This window comes from Linepithema humile, chromosome 1 (assembly GCF_040581485.1).
Source record: "Linepithema humile isolate Giens D197 chromosome 1, Lhum_UNIL_v1.0, whole genome shotgun sequence".
In the NCBI taxonomy this organism is placed as follows: domain Eukaryota; kingdom Metazoa; phylum Arthropoda; class Insecta; order Hymenoptera; family Formicidae; genus Linepithema; species Linepithema humile.
In genome coordinates this window covers 28,610,179-28,627,438 of record NC_090128.1, presented here as the reverse complement: position 1 = coordinate 28,627,438, position 17,260 = coordinate 28,610,179, and the positions used below count along the sequence as shown (strand labels likewise).

The 17,260-nt window shown below is 42.8% G+C and overlaps 1 protein-coding gene across 1 annotated transcript in view; it reads right to left on the bottom strand.

Moving 5' to 3' along the window:
- The window catches only part of LOC105670172 (protein Fe65 homolog), a 178,584-nt gene that overhangs the window by 36,900 nt on the left and 124,424 nt on the right, over positions 1-17,260 (bottom strand). Inside the window, exon 4 of the mRNA XM_067356309.1 lies at positions 15,100-15,409. Coding sequence (XP_067212410.1) covers positions 15,100-15,409 — 310 coding nt within the window. The remainder of the gene's footprint in view (positions 1-15,099; positions 15,410-17,260) is intronic.

Sequence of the window (17,260 nt, the reverse complement as noted above, 5' to 3'; positions counted from 1 at the left end):
AAAATTTCATATCGAAAATTATTTCGCACATATTTTTATTATAACATTTTTGCCCCTTTAAATTTTATTTATAAGAGAAAATATGCGCTTATACATATTTGTGGATGAGATAATAAACTGATATAAATGGGAGCTACACTACCGCGCGTATCATTGTTACGGCACATATGCAAGCTTGAATTTCTTGCCACCATGGTCGGCTTGCTGACCGATTTAATCGCGTAGTAATTAACGCTGTACGATAATTAAGCGACGGCAGTATGTCGTTACACCGCTTATCGCGTTGCGCCCCTTGAACGCAATAATTCGTCACCCTGGTCGTCTTTATGGCGGGAAGAGAGAGAGAAACGGAGGGAAAGCGGAGATTATGTCGAGTGAATGCTGGCCCGTGCCGTCTCGTTAGCGAATCTCGCTTAATTGAGTGTTAAGTTTCAATTCTTCTCTTACCTTTTAACCTATTGTCTTCGTTACGGGATAAAATTGCGGAAAAGTAAAATAAACCGGGCTGTACAAACTAAAAGCTGCGTTATTGCATTTGAAAGATTTGTGAAACGAGTATTATATTCATAGCGGAAAGATTTAAAGCTTTTAAATTTTGTTATATATAATGTATATTATTTCAATGCAAAAATAATTTTTGTCCCGAATACGTCAAAATTGTCAAGTTAGCATTTTAACAGCTCTCTGCATAATTTACACCAGATTGAAACGGTCGATCTATTTCGAGTGCAAAATGCACCGTCGGATATCGCTTGGCAACGAGCAAAAATTTTTTTCGTTTCGTCGCATCGCGAAGGATACTTTCTTCGTGCTCTGATCTGTCCCCAGTTGTGCAACCGGCAGCCGGGGGTGCATTGCATCGGGCACGTTTCGACGGGATCTCAAAGAATGCAGAAATGTGCGCGTGGCTCCAAGTTAGCATATAAATGAAATTCGCCACGGCCCGTTGAATGTCAATGGAAGGCGAGGCTTTTGCGAATATGCGCGCGCTTGTCGACGTGCTTTTATGCATGTATGTGCCAGTCAAAAATGTGGGAATAAGTTGGAATTCACCGGTTACAAAACAGACCCGTTGTTTATAAAAAGAGTATCCGACGCGGTCTCCCGCAAACTTGCAAAATTGTAAATTCTGACAAACCAATATCCTTGTCGGTTCTTCCATTATTATAACAAAATGAAATATGCGAAGGAAAATTCGGTCTTCATTTCATATTGTATCTAATTTCCTGTAAGTCAGCCACAAGAAAATACGCTTGTGTCCCCAGCGATCGTTTATTGTTAATTGAGTCGATGAAGCGGGACAGTCGATATCCTGTTGGCGGGCGACGACGATGCAATCCGGCGTCGTGGGCGGAATGCGAACGAGCTGTGAGGTTTTGTTGGCGAAATAACATGTCCGGCGAAATTCCCGCGCGTTAGGAGAAGCGTCGCTAGGGTAGACGGACGCTCTTATTGTATGTGGAAAACGATTCCGACGTGTGACTGAAGCGGCGGGGACGGTTTGCTTTTTTTCTCTGCCGGATGAGCCCTTGAAGTTTCCGATGGATTCTCATTTGGAGCTTGTATCCGCACGGAGGAAATTGTCATCGAAACGACTGTCTATCGATCAGATTGGACGCTAACAACCGGCTTGAACGGTAATTTTTCTAATCTTCACCTCGACAAAATAAAAATTGAATGCACAAATTTAAGACGTTTATGCAGAAATAAAAATAATAAAGTAAGTTCTGTTCAATGAAGGTATTTTCTCAAAACTGTATTATTAAAAGCCGTCATATTACTGTTATTCATTGTTTGTGAAATCCGTTAAATCATGTGACAAATGAGTCGCATTCAATAATTCTGTTCTTAAAAAGAGAAAGATGCTAATATATTGAAAGTGGAACACAGATAATGTTATTCCGACGGTTGAAAATAGTAGGAAGGAAATATCACATTCAGAAGATATTTGACTGCTCCACTTTGGAAATGTCAAAATTATTAATCCAGAAAGACGAGAAATTTCCGTTTGCGTAAAGTAAAAGTGGAATTATCACATTAGATGAAACTGCATTAAAGATCATTTCCGACTTATTGCACAAAAGTTATAGTTGCAACATTATCAAACGCAAAGCGTCGTTGGTTTATCCATTATAGATTATAATGTGCAAAATAGCGCTCTAAGATGGTTACGATATTGAGTTACAGCAAGTTCGGGCTAGTCTCAGCATGACCATTATCGGCATTAACGGCCAAATTCGACGAGCGCCTCTTGTACCATGTGCAACTGCAATTAGGAGCCCTAGAGGTTTAAGACAGTGCCAAGCTCATCCTGTGCATAGTTTTCATCGTGTTCTCACGAGAAACTTACGATGTAAAATATCGTGTAGTATATTCCCGCACTAATAGCAGTTAATACACAACTATCGAGAGATTAAATCCCTTTTCATAAAAACAGAAAATTACTAAAATAAGATATAATCGTATATACTTTTCTAAAAATTCCTATTGCACTATTTTATCGTAACATTATTGCAGAACTTTGCGAAAGTAAATACTGCTTTAAAAAGGTTTTGGATTTCTAATGCTGCGGAATGAAAGTGACGCCATTTGCGATAGTGCAAAGAGCTGAATCGTAAGAATAACCCAAAGAATCAATGTTTGCTTCGCATCAAATTTGCGTGCACAGAATGCAATTATCAAGTGCACTCGATCGGAACTGCTTCCATTGCGAGCGCAATAGCAATTAAGGTGCAACGAGTACTGTCCGACCTTACCTGACCTTTTCTACTTGCGCTGTAACGATAACACGGGATAATTCGGCGAATGGGGCGGACTTTTGTATCAACGTAATGCAGCTTGTGGGCGTTCGATCGACGAGTTACGAGCCTGTGGTACGATCGATCTTATCACATTACACGAAGACTAAGAGAGACGAATGGCGCGGCCAATGAGAAACGTCAGACTTTTATCTTCGCCGTGTAAATGGCGGCTTATCAAATATACGACTATTGTAATTTCCCACTCAACGGACAAACACTTCAATTAGGGAAACAACGAAAGTTCTACGATGTACAAGAGTAGTAGAGATAAAAAAAATCGTGCTTTATCGATAGATACTGATCGAATACGATCTTGGTTGGAAGCACGAAAGCTCGAGTCGTCTTTAATAAATTCTGGCAGGCGTAAATGTAAACGGAAAAGTGGGCAATCTAAGTAGGATCACGCGAATATACTTATCTTCCTTTTCTAATCGTCAGGTTATATTTGATATTCGGCAAAATATCTTATTTCAAGCGAAACATTTTCTTTTACGAGCCAATATGGCGAGCGTGGCCGTTGATGGTATTCGTGCATCATTAAAATTTAATAAAGACATCAAAATGCTTCCGTTTCCGCCCCCTCCTCTCCACCCCGTCCCATCACGAATATCGTATTCAGGATAACGGGCCCGCCGGTAGGTTTCGTCGGTTCGGCACTGACGCCTTTCCTCGCCAGGTTCCGGGAATGGCTTAGACCGGAATTTAAGCGCGGCCAAATAAGCTGCCCGTTTCAGGGCAACGGTCGTTTCCAGATAATGCGATTTATCGGCGTTCTGCGCAATGCAGTGAAAACGGGCGATGAATATCCGAATAGAGAGGCGGGGGGCACGCGGGGGCGGCGGACGATGGAATTGATCGACGAAAAGGAGAAATTCGACCCCGCCATTTTCGAGCGAGTGTATGCACCTCGATCCTCTATCGCGCGATGTCTTCGCGGATAGCGTTTCTTGCAACCTTTATATAATACGATTATTATTCCATTTTCTTGTTTTCTTATTTCAACTAGATATGAATTTTTAACAAAAAAAGATTAGATAAATTACAAAATATTAATGTTATTGATACATCAATACATTGTTAAAAAGTTTATTTTATTTTTCTTTTGAGTACAAATATTGAAAGTAATTTGTATCGTTGCCTCTCATATCGCGCTATCAACGTTGAGCACTGATCATGGCGATACCGCGGTCTGTGCGAAAATACAACGAGAGAAGTCTAAAATTCTATTTTCCTCCAGATGTATCTGAAACAGGCAACGGAAGCGTGCAACATTACTACTTAATTTAATTCCCGCGCAAAAGCGGAAAGACGCCAGTTATCGCGTCGACAATGACAGACTTTTAGTTTGCGCGCGTTTATTATTCACGAGTTAGGCGAGAGTACGCGATACTTCTGTCCCGTAACGTCACGGCGCGATACAAGCACTTTAATAACGAGGTTGCCTCGTCATTCTCTCTTTGCGTCTCCCTCTCTTCCTGTTTGCACGACCCAACGGGATGCAGCCACACTCCCGTGCCTATACCCGACCATTTGCATAAAACAGGTCGCTATTTATCGCCTCCTTGGAATAATGAGACTTTACCGGAAGCGATTTCGCCGCGTACCTATTCCGCGGAACTATTACAGAGAGAGAGAGAGAGAGAGAGTATTCGCTAGTATACGCCGGTCGACCTTATCGAGTCCGGAGAAACGGCATAAAAATAGTGGAAAATAATTTGCCCTGACCCTGTACTGTACATTAGCGTGTTCCAGGAATCGCACGCTAAGCACGAAGCGGAAAACGCGAGGAAAAGCAGAATTATAAAAATGTTTTACGCGTATATATAAAAATTAAGCACTCGCGAAGAATATATTAATAGAGAGATGTTAATTATTTAAATAATTTTTGGAGCATCTGTAAACGCATGCTAGTCGAAAGCCAGGAATCCCCGCGATGCATGTTGCATCAACGCTCGACGAGAATTTGAAACTCCTCGAGCGGAATTAAACGAAACATCGACGAAACATTTCGTTGCTCCTGGTCCCTCGACGACGGTATTTTAATAACAAGCTCCTCCATCCATGTCGTACATAGTACAGTTGCACTTTGGTACACGCCGGCGGCGAAGAGCCGTCCGGCTCTCTCTCTCTCTCTCTCTCTCTCTCTCTCTCTCTCTCTCTCTCTCTCTCTCTCTCTCTCTGTCTTTCTTTCGCGAGAGCGCCCCGGCGATTTGCATGAAATTGGAGACCCCTCGGCAGGCCGGCGCGTATATACGCCGATCTCTCGTTAGAATGGAAATCGCGGATTGAAATTTTCAGTAGCGCGCAAGCAGCGCGGCGGCCGAGCCGTACACGCGTACGTATACGCGCACGGTTTTGTACACGGCTCTCGCGCCGTGTCGTCCCTCCCGATCGATACGTTCGAGCTGCATTTTTGAGTACGCGCCACGTACGCGCCAAAGAATATCGGATTTGCCCCCCCCCCCCGCCGCCTGTCTCGGAGATTTCGGCGAATCTGATGCGCCGAACAGAAATTTGCCGGTTGCGCCCCTTAATCTGCCCCGCGTCTATCGCGTCCGTATTTTCGCGCCTCGAAATATCGGAGGCTGCCGAAACTTTTCGACCACGCTCTCGAACAGCGACAGCAGCCTGTCGATTTCTCGCCGAAAAATATCTCATTTTTGACGATGAAAAATTGTTAAAAGTAATTTTTCAAACTCGAATGTGCGTTATCGCAGAATAACGACGTCGTTTGTAGCCTGCTTCGCTAACGCGATCTCATTATTAGAGCACTCGTGTGATACAGTTTTGTCAGTCGACTCGCGCATTTCTATGCACGGTACATAGACCTGGGAATATTCCGTCACAATTTTAACCGCAAGTCTCGCATGGCTTAGAAAGTCGTTGCTGCGGCATAAAATATAAATGCGTATCGATTTTACACCCACAGAGATACGCGCGACACGATGTTGTACAGTGAACAGTTAGGTTTTCTCACTGCCTTCGAGTGCATTACGTCTCCAACAATGCTTCTATTCGTATGGTATATCGCCGAAGACGTATTCAATACCAGATGCACCCGAATAGAATAAAATGTATCTGCGTCGTACAATTCTGCAGCTATCAATCGACATCGGCGTCAATTTTATTATTCGCCGCAGTTAAATTCTCCCGTGAAATTTTACCAAAGTTAAACAGTCGAACGAGCAAACGTGTAGGTACTAAATTTTATTTAGCGGAAGCAAATTTTCAATTTATTCGCAATCGACAGGATTCATTTCTGCGCAGAAATCGCGGCACCACTCGGGAGTAACCTCCGATTATCGGCAATCGCTAATGATCGTTCAATCCATATCCGCGAATAACTGTGCTGAAACTTTTATCAACTACATCGACTGCAGGCGACGTGGAGTCTCTACATAAATTCGCCGCGTAGGCACCGGTGCATATACACAGGCACCGGGGACGCTGCATTATTTATATGCCCGCGTTCGACATTACACCGTAGATACTCGCGGCCATAAGCTCTCGCGCGTCTCCTCGTAAACGTCCGCTCGCGCGCGCACAAACGCCGCAAAGTAAAGTCTCTCATGATCGCGCGAAGACTCCGAGCTTGTTGCCTCGAACGGAATGCACCTTCAACGGCGTTTATCCTCGCCTCTTACGTTACATCCGTGAATCTTGCGGCGTATTACGTTTCTCCGGACCGTCTAATGTATCGAGTATCGCAAATTCGCTCGCGCACACTCCCGATCATAAATTTAACGGGAAATTTCCGGCTTTGGTGTTTATCGACATATCAGGCTGTCTCAATTCCGGGCTCTCTCTCGCGCTGCCACGGTCTGACTATTTATCGACTCGTACCACTTCCATTGTCGCGGATTCATGCGCGACGAATAAAAGGGAAGAAAAATGACAGGCCTGGATACGATCTCGAAAGCTTTCACGTCGAATATTCAAGCGATTCCTATCTTTATGGCGCTCGTGGCGTTTTAGAGAATGAAAACAAATTGAACGCGATTCTAAGAATCTCCAACGGCAATTCGCTTTCATCAAACCATCGGGCTAAGAATATTTTCGACGTGGCTGTCGTGACGGATCAGTCGCGACTTGGATATAATTAATACAAATCTATTTTAGGCCGTAATCAATTCGCGTTGGTTCGCGTGTCTTAAAGGAGAGAAACGGAGCGCAGCCGTTTATATTGGAAATCCTTCGTCAAAACGTGCCTGAGTTTATTTCGGTCGTTCGGCCGTCACTCTTAGTTTGCTCGTGCAGCCCTCAACGCGTGATCGACTGCAATGTCGCGGGGCGAAATTTTAAGACCACGGTTCGGGAGGAGTAGATAAAGACAGCCGGGAGCTGTCGTTGGGGTACGTTGCAGGTAACGACGTTAGGAGATTACGGCGTTGACAACGACGATGGCGTCGACGGAAGTCTATCATAAATTTCCAGGTCGTATTTCAGCCAGACGCGACGTGACAGGCTTGAGGATACTGCGCGCGGGTGCATAAAAATTCTAGAGTGTGCCGAGTCGATTCTAGATTGAATCGCGTCTTAAAGACGGCTTGCCTGAGAGCATCATTTTGTCTTGTTCCGTGTAAACGCCGCGCGCTCCATATACTCGTAACACTTTACGGCTCGGATAATTTACTGATATGTAAAGTAATACCGTAGTAAAGTATTTAACGATGTATCTCACGATTCCGCGTGAGAATCGCTACTTTGCACCTGCGTCAACTTCAACAATTTTGACAGAAATAATCCTTATCGCTGTATAAATTAAAAAATAACAGTTACTATAATTGTTTCACTATTATTCCCGCTTAGTGATTTCAGAAGGCGTGATCCCGCTTTCGCTATCAACACCGCGCGATAATTTGACAAATACGCCGGGTTTTCTTAACACACGAGTCAGCGCCGTGAATGCATCGCGGCAAACGCTCCCCTTTCCGTTTCTCTCTCTCGTGAAAACGAGCGTGGCGAAACCGTGGAAGGAAGTGTCAGGAGACGGCGCACTTTCCTTCGAAAGGACCTCATGTCGAGGGGTTGCGGTCGCGAGGGGTGCCACGGAGACGGAAACGAAAGAGAAGGCGACGGAGGATGAAGTCGCGCCGGAGAACACAGATCGTGAGAGGTGGAAAAGGAGGCCGAGACACAGAAAGGGCGTGAGGCGGACAGGGACGGAGAGATGAGCTTTCCTCTAAAGAAAAGCTGCCCTAACAAAGGCGTCTTATTTCACGCCCAATGTACCCCGCCTCAGACACGATCGTTAAGATACCTAAACTTGCGAGGTGCGAGCTGTTTCTCCCGCGCTCCCTTCCGCGTCCCTTTCCCTTCCTCTTGCTTCGCGGGACCCTCGAGAATGGCGCGTCATTTCTTATGGGTTTACGCCGTCCTACCTGCGAAATGCCCGCGGGATGTTATCGCCGCGATGTTACCCGCCCACGCATTACGCGACAATTCATTAATTTCACTCGACATTTCCTCGATTCCAGGATTGACGATTTGTTTAGATCGAGTAAATCTTTTCACGCGGCACTCGAATAGTCCTTTTAAACTCTGACTCGTCATAAACTCCCGGAGCACAATTGTGCTAAAGATCACGGCGGCCTCTGACCCCGTCGAGAGCGACTCATCGTTAATTCTCGATGAAAATAAAAGGAAAGAGAAGAAGGATCTTGTGGCACGCGGATGAGAAATAAGCGGTCGGTTGATAAAGGAAACTTATTGCAACATTTGCAACATTTTTCCCGTTCCTCTCTCTCTCTCTTTCTCTCTCGCCTCAAGAGCGGTCCGTTATTGTACCGGGTGTCCCGCAATTCGTACACGGCGCCAAATGGTGCCCGACGCGCCGTTCCTTATGGGTTTATGCTTCCTGAATGGGGTTGAACCCGAGGGACTTTATCGGGATACCGGCGACACCGCAGTTACGAGGCGTCGCTTTGTGCAGTCGACACGATTATGCGCGCATTCTGCCCGCGAGGGCCGTATGTGAGCACTCGCTCTAGGTATCGCGTCGTTCGCAGGGTCGTATGTGATAATGGCGCGATAATAAAAATGAAGAGAGCCAGCCGCTTCCTCTCCCCGGCGGACCGCGCCGCTAAAATGTCGCTCGAGCTATCCAGCCGCATTGCGAGGTGGAACGAAAGCGCGCGACGAGTTATACGAAATTTCTTTTACGAGCAGAACAGACGTCGACATGTATTTCTAGCGCGGCAGTTTATTTTTTCTTTTTTTTATTCCAGATCCCCAAAATACGGACTTTCTTCGGCAAGTCACGCTGCTGTATTCCGCATGACGCTCCGGGCTGATTTACGAGAAACTGTAAATGTAAGTTTGACAGCGGCCCTTTTTATCGAGGGACTAAAAATAAAAGCAACGCGACAGCAGTTTTTATTATTTTGCAACCCACACTCTTCCCAAATTTGTTTACTCAATATTTCACGTTGCATAACTGCCAATAAAAATGTAAAAACAAAAATTGGAGTCGTTAATAAATTGTTATTGAATTGATGTTATCGAAAGAGTGATACGATGTAAAAATCAAATATAACAGAGGCTAAAATAAAAATAACGAATGTTTTTCAACGTGTGTGAAAACAATGATTTTCAATTATTACGGTGTATCACATCCTTTTCGGGATACTTCAATTAGGTTTCTTTTTTTTTTTTTCATGTCGGGCAAGTGCTCAATCTTCCGGCAATCTCTCTTTCTCTCGAGTGTCCACAAGACGATTATCCCGGGATGAGAGTAAGAGGAGCGCGTATAAGGACAAAGAGCATCCGTAAGTGAATATGGATAGTGAATAGTAGCGGTGGTTTGCCGCAGGGCAGATAAGCCGTCAACTACCGATGGAGATTGATGCGATTCGCATTAATCTATAGCGCGTCTGCCGGCTTCTTCCCATTTCGCCACGAGTTCAAATCGACTTTTTCGCTGAACGAAAAATAATGCGAATACATGAGGCACGTCCGTGTCGTCGCCTCGACGTTTTACTTCAGTTCTCTAAGGTGCTTTTAGGTCATGTTAAATAAAAAATTTATGAAAAATATTATTTGTCGTAAAAAAAAAACCGTTCTGTTTCGCTATGAAACTTTTTTACGACTAAATATTATTCAATGTTTTCCGAAGAATATTATTTCCGCAGTGCTTTTAATGGAGAATGTTTATTGATCGGCATGTAATTGCGAGGAAAAGTTTTGCGAGAAATTACAAGAAAGTGGCGTTTAATTTGAACGACGGCGCTGAGAAAAAAAGAAAGTTATCTTAGACGTCATATAGTAACATAACTTTTATTATCACGCCGGAAACTGGCGATGTGAAATCATGGGAGCCGCGACATAATTCAGCCCCGTGCACACACATCCAGCGCGATAACCTCGTTTCGCACGTTATCAGTGCTTCCTTTTTCGCGCGGAAATTTCCACTTTTCATCGACGGTAGTTCGCGATGAAACGCGATTTACTCGGTGCTACGATTCCGTACCGGTTTTGAATTTCATGAGGATATGTCCGGTGAGAGGTGGATTTGTTGGAAAAAAAAAGAAAAATGCACGCGAGATTTTACTAAATTTTTAGGATTTAAAATTAAAGCGATTTTTAATTGTTTGGTAGCGCGGCGCGTCTTTACAGGCTTCTAATTTTTTAATTTAACTCTTTGTGCGCGCTGGCTACTTTTTATTTGACAAAGAAAATGCATTTTCTCGTTAATATTCCTTTGCTCTTTGCCGACCGCTCCGGCAGATATATGAAGAGGTCTGGCTATTAAAAACGCTATGACGCTTCCATAAATTCCGCGCTTTTTTCCAGCATTAAACGATTTCCTCGCGTATATAATTTTCCGAGCGTGATCATTTATTTCCGCGCAACGTTTACACGCTGCGATTCCGCCTTTCTAGTTAGATTGGTTTACGTTACGCAATAAACAAGTACCTGACATAAAATAATACATCTTTAAAAAAAACAATTCTGCTATCCGTTTAACAGCTTTAAAGTTTCAATCGTTTTTTCTTTTAAACTTTTGCACTGCAAAGTTGAGTATCTTTGAAACGTAATTCAATCTTTTTTCCAAGCATTCGCGAAACAGCGATTGTTCTGTTACCTACACTAATGACATCCAATTATCTACTCCTTTACGCGCTCATTAAATCCGCTTTAAACGATTTATAATTCGCGACAGAGAGAATTTAAGATAAAAATCTATTTGCAATTTTATACTAAATATACTTTCATAGAAAACATTTGGAAAATCGGAATACACGCATTATATTTTGTATGTGCACAAACAAGAATACATGTGTGTATTCTTATCTTTCAAATGCTTTCTTTGTGTCACATTGTAAAAAATTATAAATGCAGTTCTAATCTCAAATTCTATCACGCGAATTCCATCGTAAATTACAATGAACTTTATGCAATAATCTCTCGAATGATACTTTGTCAGAATTCCTCTCCCTCGCTCTTCCAGGATCTCATCTCAAAGAGTGCGTTCCTTCTTTCCTTCCACGTAGTCGGCGAGTTTCCCTCACTTTGGCGCGGATGTAACCCGTTTGGTCTCGGGACGTCACCTCCGCCCTATCGCGAACAAGGTCGGAGGTTGTAGATGGAGAATCGACAGAGGTATGAGAGATAGCGCGCAGCCCGGGCAAAGTTTGTCGCAAGTTTAGATTGAGTTCAATCTTCGAGCACAGACACACACACACATCGAGACCGTGCCACCTTCCTCGCACCTTCTGCCCTATCGTGACTCAACCATCGGTCCTTTGTCGCCCTCTTGCCCCCCCGTACGGCCAGCTTATCGCCTAATATCCAGCCGGAGGTGGAAACGTCGGGACGTTTCGTGCCCAGACCGTCGTCTTCGAGTTCGCGCCTCTGTGCCTCTTGCCCTCTTTCTCTCTCCCTCTCTTTCCGCCACCCCTGAAGGTGACAAAGGTGGCCGCCCAAAGTGGAATTGTGTGGCACGGCCGTGGAAATTTTTTCCTGGAAGCTATCGACGCGCTGGGCGCGCTTATCAGCAAGAGCTGTTTAATGTCGCCGCATTTAATGAGCGCCTTGCAAGAGTTCACCGCTCGGTAATTGCTGATGTTGCGGTTTTCTAAACGCGCTTCGTGAATTGTAATATATCGCGGACCGACAATTCCGTGAAAGTGTTCGTACAACGCTCGTGAACGCGCAATACAGTTCGATAATTTAATTATCGGTGGTGCTCGATAATGCGCGTAAAATAAACGACAAATATTAAATGATTAATAACAATGTATTATATATGAGTAGCCCATTGGCAAAAGTAGTTAAATCTATTTGAAATTCTTTTCGAAGCAAGAGCGAAAAAACTTGTATAATTTTTTCTCAATCAAGTTATTAAAAAAATCTTTTTTTTTTTTTGAAAAATTAAGAAGTCTTTTCATCTTTTACTTTTAGTCAAATTTTTTATTGATAAATTATTGATAAAAATAATCCTTTATACGAAAAAGGATGTAACTACTTTTGCAACTTCAAGTTTGAAATTGCCATAATAATTTAACTGTTTTTGCATATCTAATTTTTTCCTATTTTCGGATACAGCTACTTTTACGATATTTTGGCTGCTCATATATCGCAAATTGTATAATATAGTTGTAGATATATTAATTAGAGGGAAAGTTCCTTCAAAGTGGCACCTTTCGATAAAATCGCTTCTCTCATGCTCTCAAAATCACTGCACGAGCGTACGCATCTTAAACGCAATTTATCTGTCGTTCATCGAACGAGATGAAATTACCGATTTCGTCGCAGCACCGATGTAGCCGCGGAAGCATTCTGGAGGCACGAAGCTATTCCGGTGTGTCAAGCATCTAACGACGTAACGTTGCGTACGTTAGGAGCGCATCACGTAAATCAAGTTAACGTGGTACCGCGATGAAAGCCTTCGCTGGCTCTCGTCGTCGGTGAAATTCGCTTTTCGTCTCCCCCTCCTCCTTTCTGCCCGTGCCCGTAAAATTCGATCAGGAACGTCGTATTCTCGTTGGCTGATGGCGTCATTACCTTACTTCGCCATTTTGCCGACAACACAGCGAACAAGAGAGCTACACGGCGGGGAAAGAAGTACGGATGAGTCGAGCGTTTCCCCTTCAAATTCCACGGGATGAACTTTTCCGTGTATCACATCCAAATGGCAGCGAGGGGGGGAGAGAGAGGAACAAAGATATTCAAGGATGCTTTCATTCCATTAAAACTATCTATTAGCAAAGAAATATATCATATTGCTTAGCTCTTTGAATTTAATTTTAGGTCTTTATATATTTTGTTGTACATTTAATCAACTTCTTTCTTTCTCTAACGCATGCTACACTCACATTATCGCGCATTACACTAAAAGCGTAGAGAGCTAAACTAGAGAAGAAATATGAAAGAGAATGGAGATTGAAGATCCTGTGGAAAGAGCGACTTTCAGAAGGAAACACTATGAGGAGGCAGCCAGACGTCGGGCGTTTCCTTAATTGCATTTTTATGCTTGCCCGGATTTCCGTGTCGGCAAAAGGGTCCAAATCCGAGGGAAAGAAAGGAGTTTATTATACCGCAGGCGGAAACTCTCTCACGGCCCGCGGCTAGCCGTTAATGCGTCTTGACTCCTCCATGGAATGAGCAAAATCGGTGCGACGTGGTCTTTACCTAGTTTAGGGGAGTTTCGTGATGACGCCGGTGCACGGCGTATTCATCTGAATTGTTAATCAAAACTTGAGAAAGAAGAATTTCGCAAAATATGAAAATTTGAATATGAATACGAATACGAAGATTTAGAGAAGACCAAATGGTTCGGTCATTAAAATTTAGACAAATTTTAGTTTTATCGCTCATATTTTACATAATTTATGTTAAAAAATACGATATTTTTTTCGACGAGATGTTTCTCTTGAAGTAAAACACCGGTGATTGAAAGCTAGATGAGCGAAGAGACAATTAAAAGTGATTACGAAAGCTGGCTGAAGCGACGAATCTAATTTCGATCTTAACTGAAAGTAGATTGGAACTGAGAGCAGACATTGGGAGGCGATCGTCTTGACCTTTCGAAAACCTTGTTTTCAGAATTAAGGAGGCGAGAAGATAAGAGTTTAACAATTTCAGATGTTATAAGGCACAAAAGAACGTATTTCTTTTTTGAAAGAGATGAAGCATTAATGAAAATAAAGAGAGGAAAGTGCTTAGTGTTTTTCCTTGAGTAATTAAAAATTAATTACATTTGGACTGCTGAGGATAAATACTTTAAGTTGCTTGCTAAATTTCAAGAAGAGATATTATAATTTACAATTAGATAATTACTGTATACTGCAAAAAGCATAAACAATAATCATCAGCCTTTACAGAATTGTACTTTGTAAATTTATAATTATTTGTACAATTTGTAAATTTCGTGTTTATAAGTATTAATATTTTACAAATACTTTTTATGCATAAATCCAATTTTTTCCCACGTCAAATTCGACGTGCTTCCGATTCCACGAGTGTAATCGTGATTTTGTGTTATCTTAAACATCTCCGAAAACTCGATAGCGGAGTCGGACAATGGCACGGAGTCCCGATGGAAATGCGAGAAAGAAAAGTAGAGAGAAGTGAATTCCGACTACTGCGGGGCTGCGCCGAATTCGTGTAACAATCGCGAATAAGTTCAAACTGTCTTGTAGCATCGACCGTTCGTTCTATCGGACCATCTCTCTCTCTCCGCCCATCTCTTCTCGCTTCCGGATTTATTGAAATTTTATGCGGTGCCTCGATGAGGTCCAACTCGAAAGTTTTATCGACGGTCGCGATAGGTGGCCGGACCTTATATTACGAGGGAAAAAGAGGCAGGATCCTCAATTTCGCTGCTCGAAGCTTATTCCATTTTCCCGCGCTCCAAAGAGAGATTCCCGGATATCTCAGTTGATCGCGATGAAAGGATAAGATTTCGACAGAAGGCTGCTTTCCGATTTATAATCAGTTACATACTTCTCTTTTGCTAACGGCACCAACGCTCGAAAGTGAATTTTCAAATATTATTCGCATTGATCTTCTTTCTCGAGCACCGTTAATGAATAATCAGTCGCTTTTGTCAACTTGAGAATATCTTGAATAGCTTTCAAGACAGCAAATGTTGCGAAAGAAAACCAATAACGGTATGTTGAGAAATTCATTTGAAACGCGACGATATTTTATCGCATTTTCGTTTTAGCACGTTCTTAATTTCCATCGGGTTGTATGCACGGTAATATCTTTCCATCAGCGTGCATCGGGAAACCATTTATCAGCCGTCAACGAGAGAAAGAGAGAGGTAGAACGTGACAGAGGTAGCGACACTCACCCTAGGTTATGGTTGTCTGTGTTGTCGGAAGCGTCGTCCGTCACGGAATCCTGCGTGAGGGGGCCCTGGGTGACGTCCACCCCCATACTGCCCAGATCCAACGTGGCGTAGGTTCTGCGTGCCTGAACCCTTGTTCCACCGCCCCCTCCCCCGCCGCCGGTTACCTCGCCGCCTTGGCCACCACTGCCGACCAATTCCTGATACAATTCATCGTACAGAGAGCTGCCGTTTCCGTTGCTATTCAGAGCATCGTCCAGCCGGGCTGGATCCAGGTGGTAATTGGGATTTTCGAAGGAAAGAAGGCCGTTTTCTGAAATTAAAGCGAGATATTCTGTTATATTATGTTCACAAATTGTGTGTAAGCGTATTAAAAATATTAGAACTATAATTACTGGATGAAAGCACTTTAAGAAGATATTATACATGATTTCTTGTAGATCCTTATTTTTAGAAATAAATTAGTCGAACGATTCTTTCAAATTCAACACTTTTTTGAAAAAGTTATTTCATTTCTACTTGGTTGCCAGGCGTGGTTTAATTTTTATAACAAACCAAAAATTGTTTTTTAAATTAGAAGATTTTTTTAACATTATATGCGGTTTTTAAATGTCATGTTAGTTTTATATTTGCCTGCATAAAAGTTAAAACGATGGAAAACGTTATCTGTCCAAAATACATAATATAAAGGATTAATTATTCACAATTTTAATATTTTTAAAGCAAATCTTATAAAAACTGTTATCACTTATTTAAATGAAGCAGAGATAAAATTAAATATTATAGAATAATAAGAAGGATAATCAGAAGAAATAATCAAATATCGCGTCTATTTAAAAATTGCAATGCTTAATTCAAAATGGCTTTTGCATCGCGAACCGACCGAAGAAAATTAAGCATCGATTTTGTCGGACGCATGCGTAGCTACTTACTATTCCGACTGACGTGACTGTACGTGATAATAGTGCCATTTTTTAAGGAATATTACTTTGCAGAAATTCTGAATGGCCTCGTTGTTTCGCGTGCGATGCCTCGCTTGGCGCGGTTTCGAGGCTTTAAATATCAGTAGATAACGAGCGGCCAAAGGTCAAGGTTCCGAGTTATGGCAGACCATGGCAGTAGATGCGATCAACCGCAGCTGCCGGCGCATGCATGGGACGTTCCAAAGGTCGCCCGTTACATATCGGGACACTCGATATCGGAATAAATGCGTCTCACCGTTTTTACTCTTATAGCCGACCAGAAAGCGCATCGAAAAACTGCGTCCCCGATAAGGGAAAAGATACGAGCGTGAAAAAATTGACAGTCGGATAAAAAAAAATTAATTTTTCGTGCTAATTGTAAAGTGCCGATTATTCGAGTTTGACTGCACTCTTTGCGAAGGGACGAAACGAAAGGCTGAATATCGAGTTGGAATCCAATTTAAGTTTGGCTAATCTATCGCGGCGGCGATTACGGTAAGAAAGCTTGTCGTTGGAGATCGTCGAAGGCAAGGTATTATCTGGCGCTAGACGTTGCAAGAGAGAGAGAGAGAGAAAGAGAGAAAGAGAGAGAGAGAGAGAGAGAGAGAGAAAGAGAGAGAGAGAAAGAGAGAGTAATGGCTCGAGCTTTAAGCTTTAAGCTCGTCCGGGATAGATAGCCAAGTTAAATACTGCAGTCGCGGTTATCCGATATTCCGACTATCTTCGCGGTAACTCGCACGGAATACTAATAAAATTTATTCAGCATAGTTAATATTGGCGAAGTACACCTTGTCCGTTAATATAGAGTTTGCGACCGCAGAAATTTGCATCGCATAGCTATTGCGATTGCTCATACACACGGCCGTTTTGATATACTTGTCGATACAACCGAAAATCCATAAAGAGCTTTTCACAGAGCTTGCAAAACAACAATCGCGCGTAATTTCTGTCATAAAGAAAAAAGAGAGAAAAAAAAAACAATAGCTTTCCAAACAAGAGTTGCTGCCAGAGTTTGTTACGCGCTAACTATTTTTGCGACTATCTGCGAAATGAGATCTGCCTGATCGAAGTATCGGTCTCTCGTTACTCACTGATGATCCTGAGAAAGACGACAACGGCGAGAATGACGTTGTACAGGAACCGACAGAACGAGTCCATGCTGGTCTGACGGCTGTCATGTTGGCGGAAAAGCTCTGCGCGAT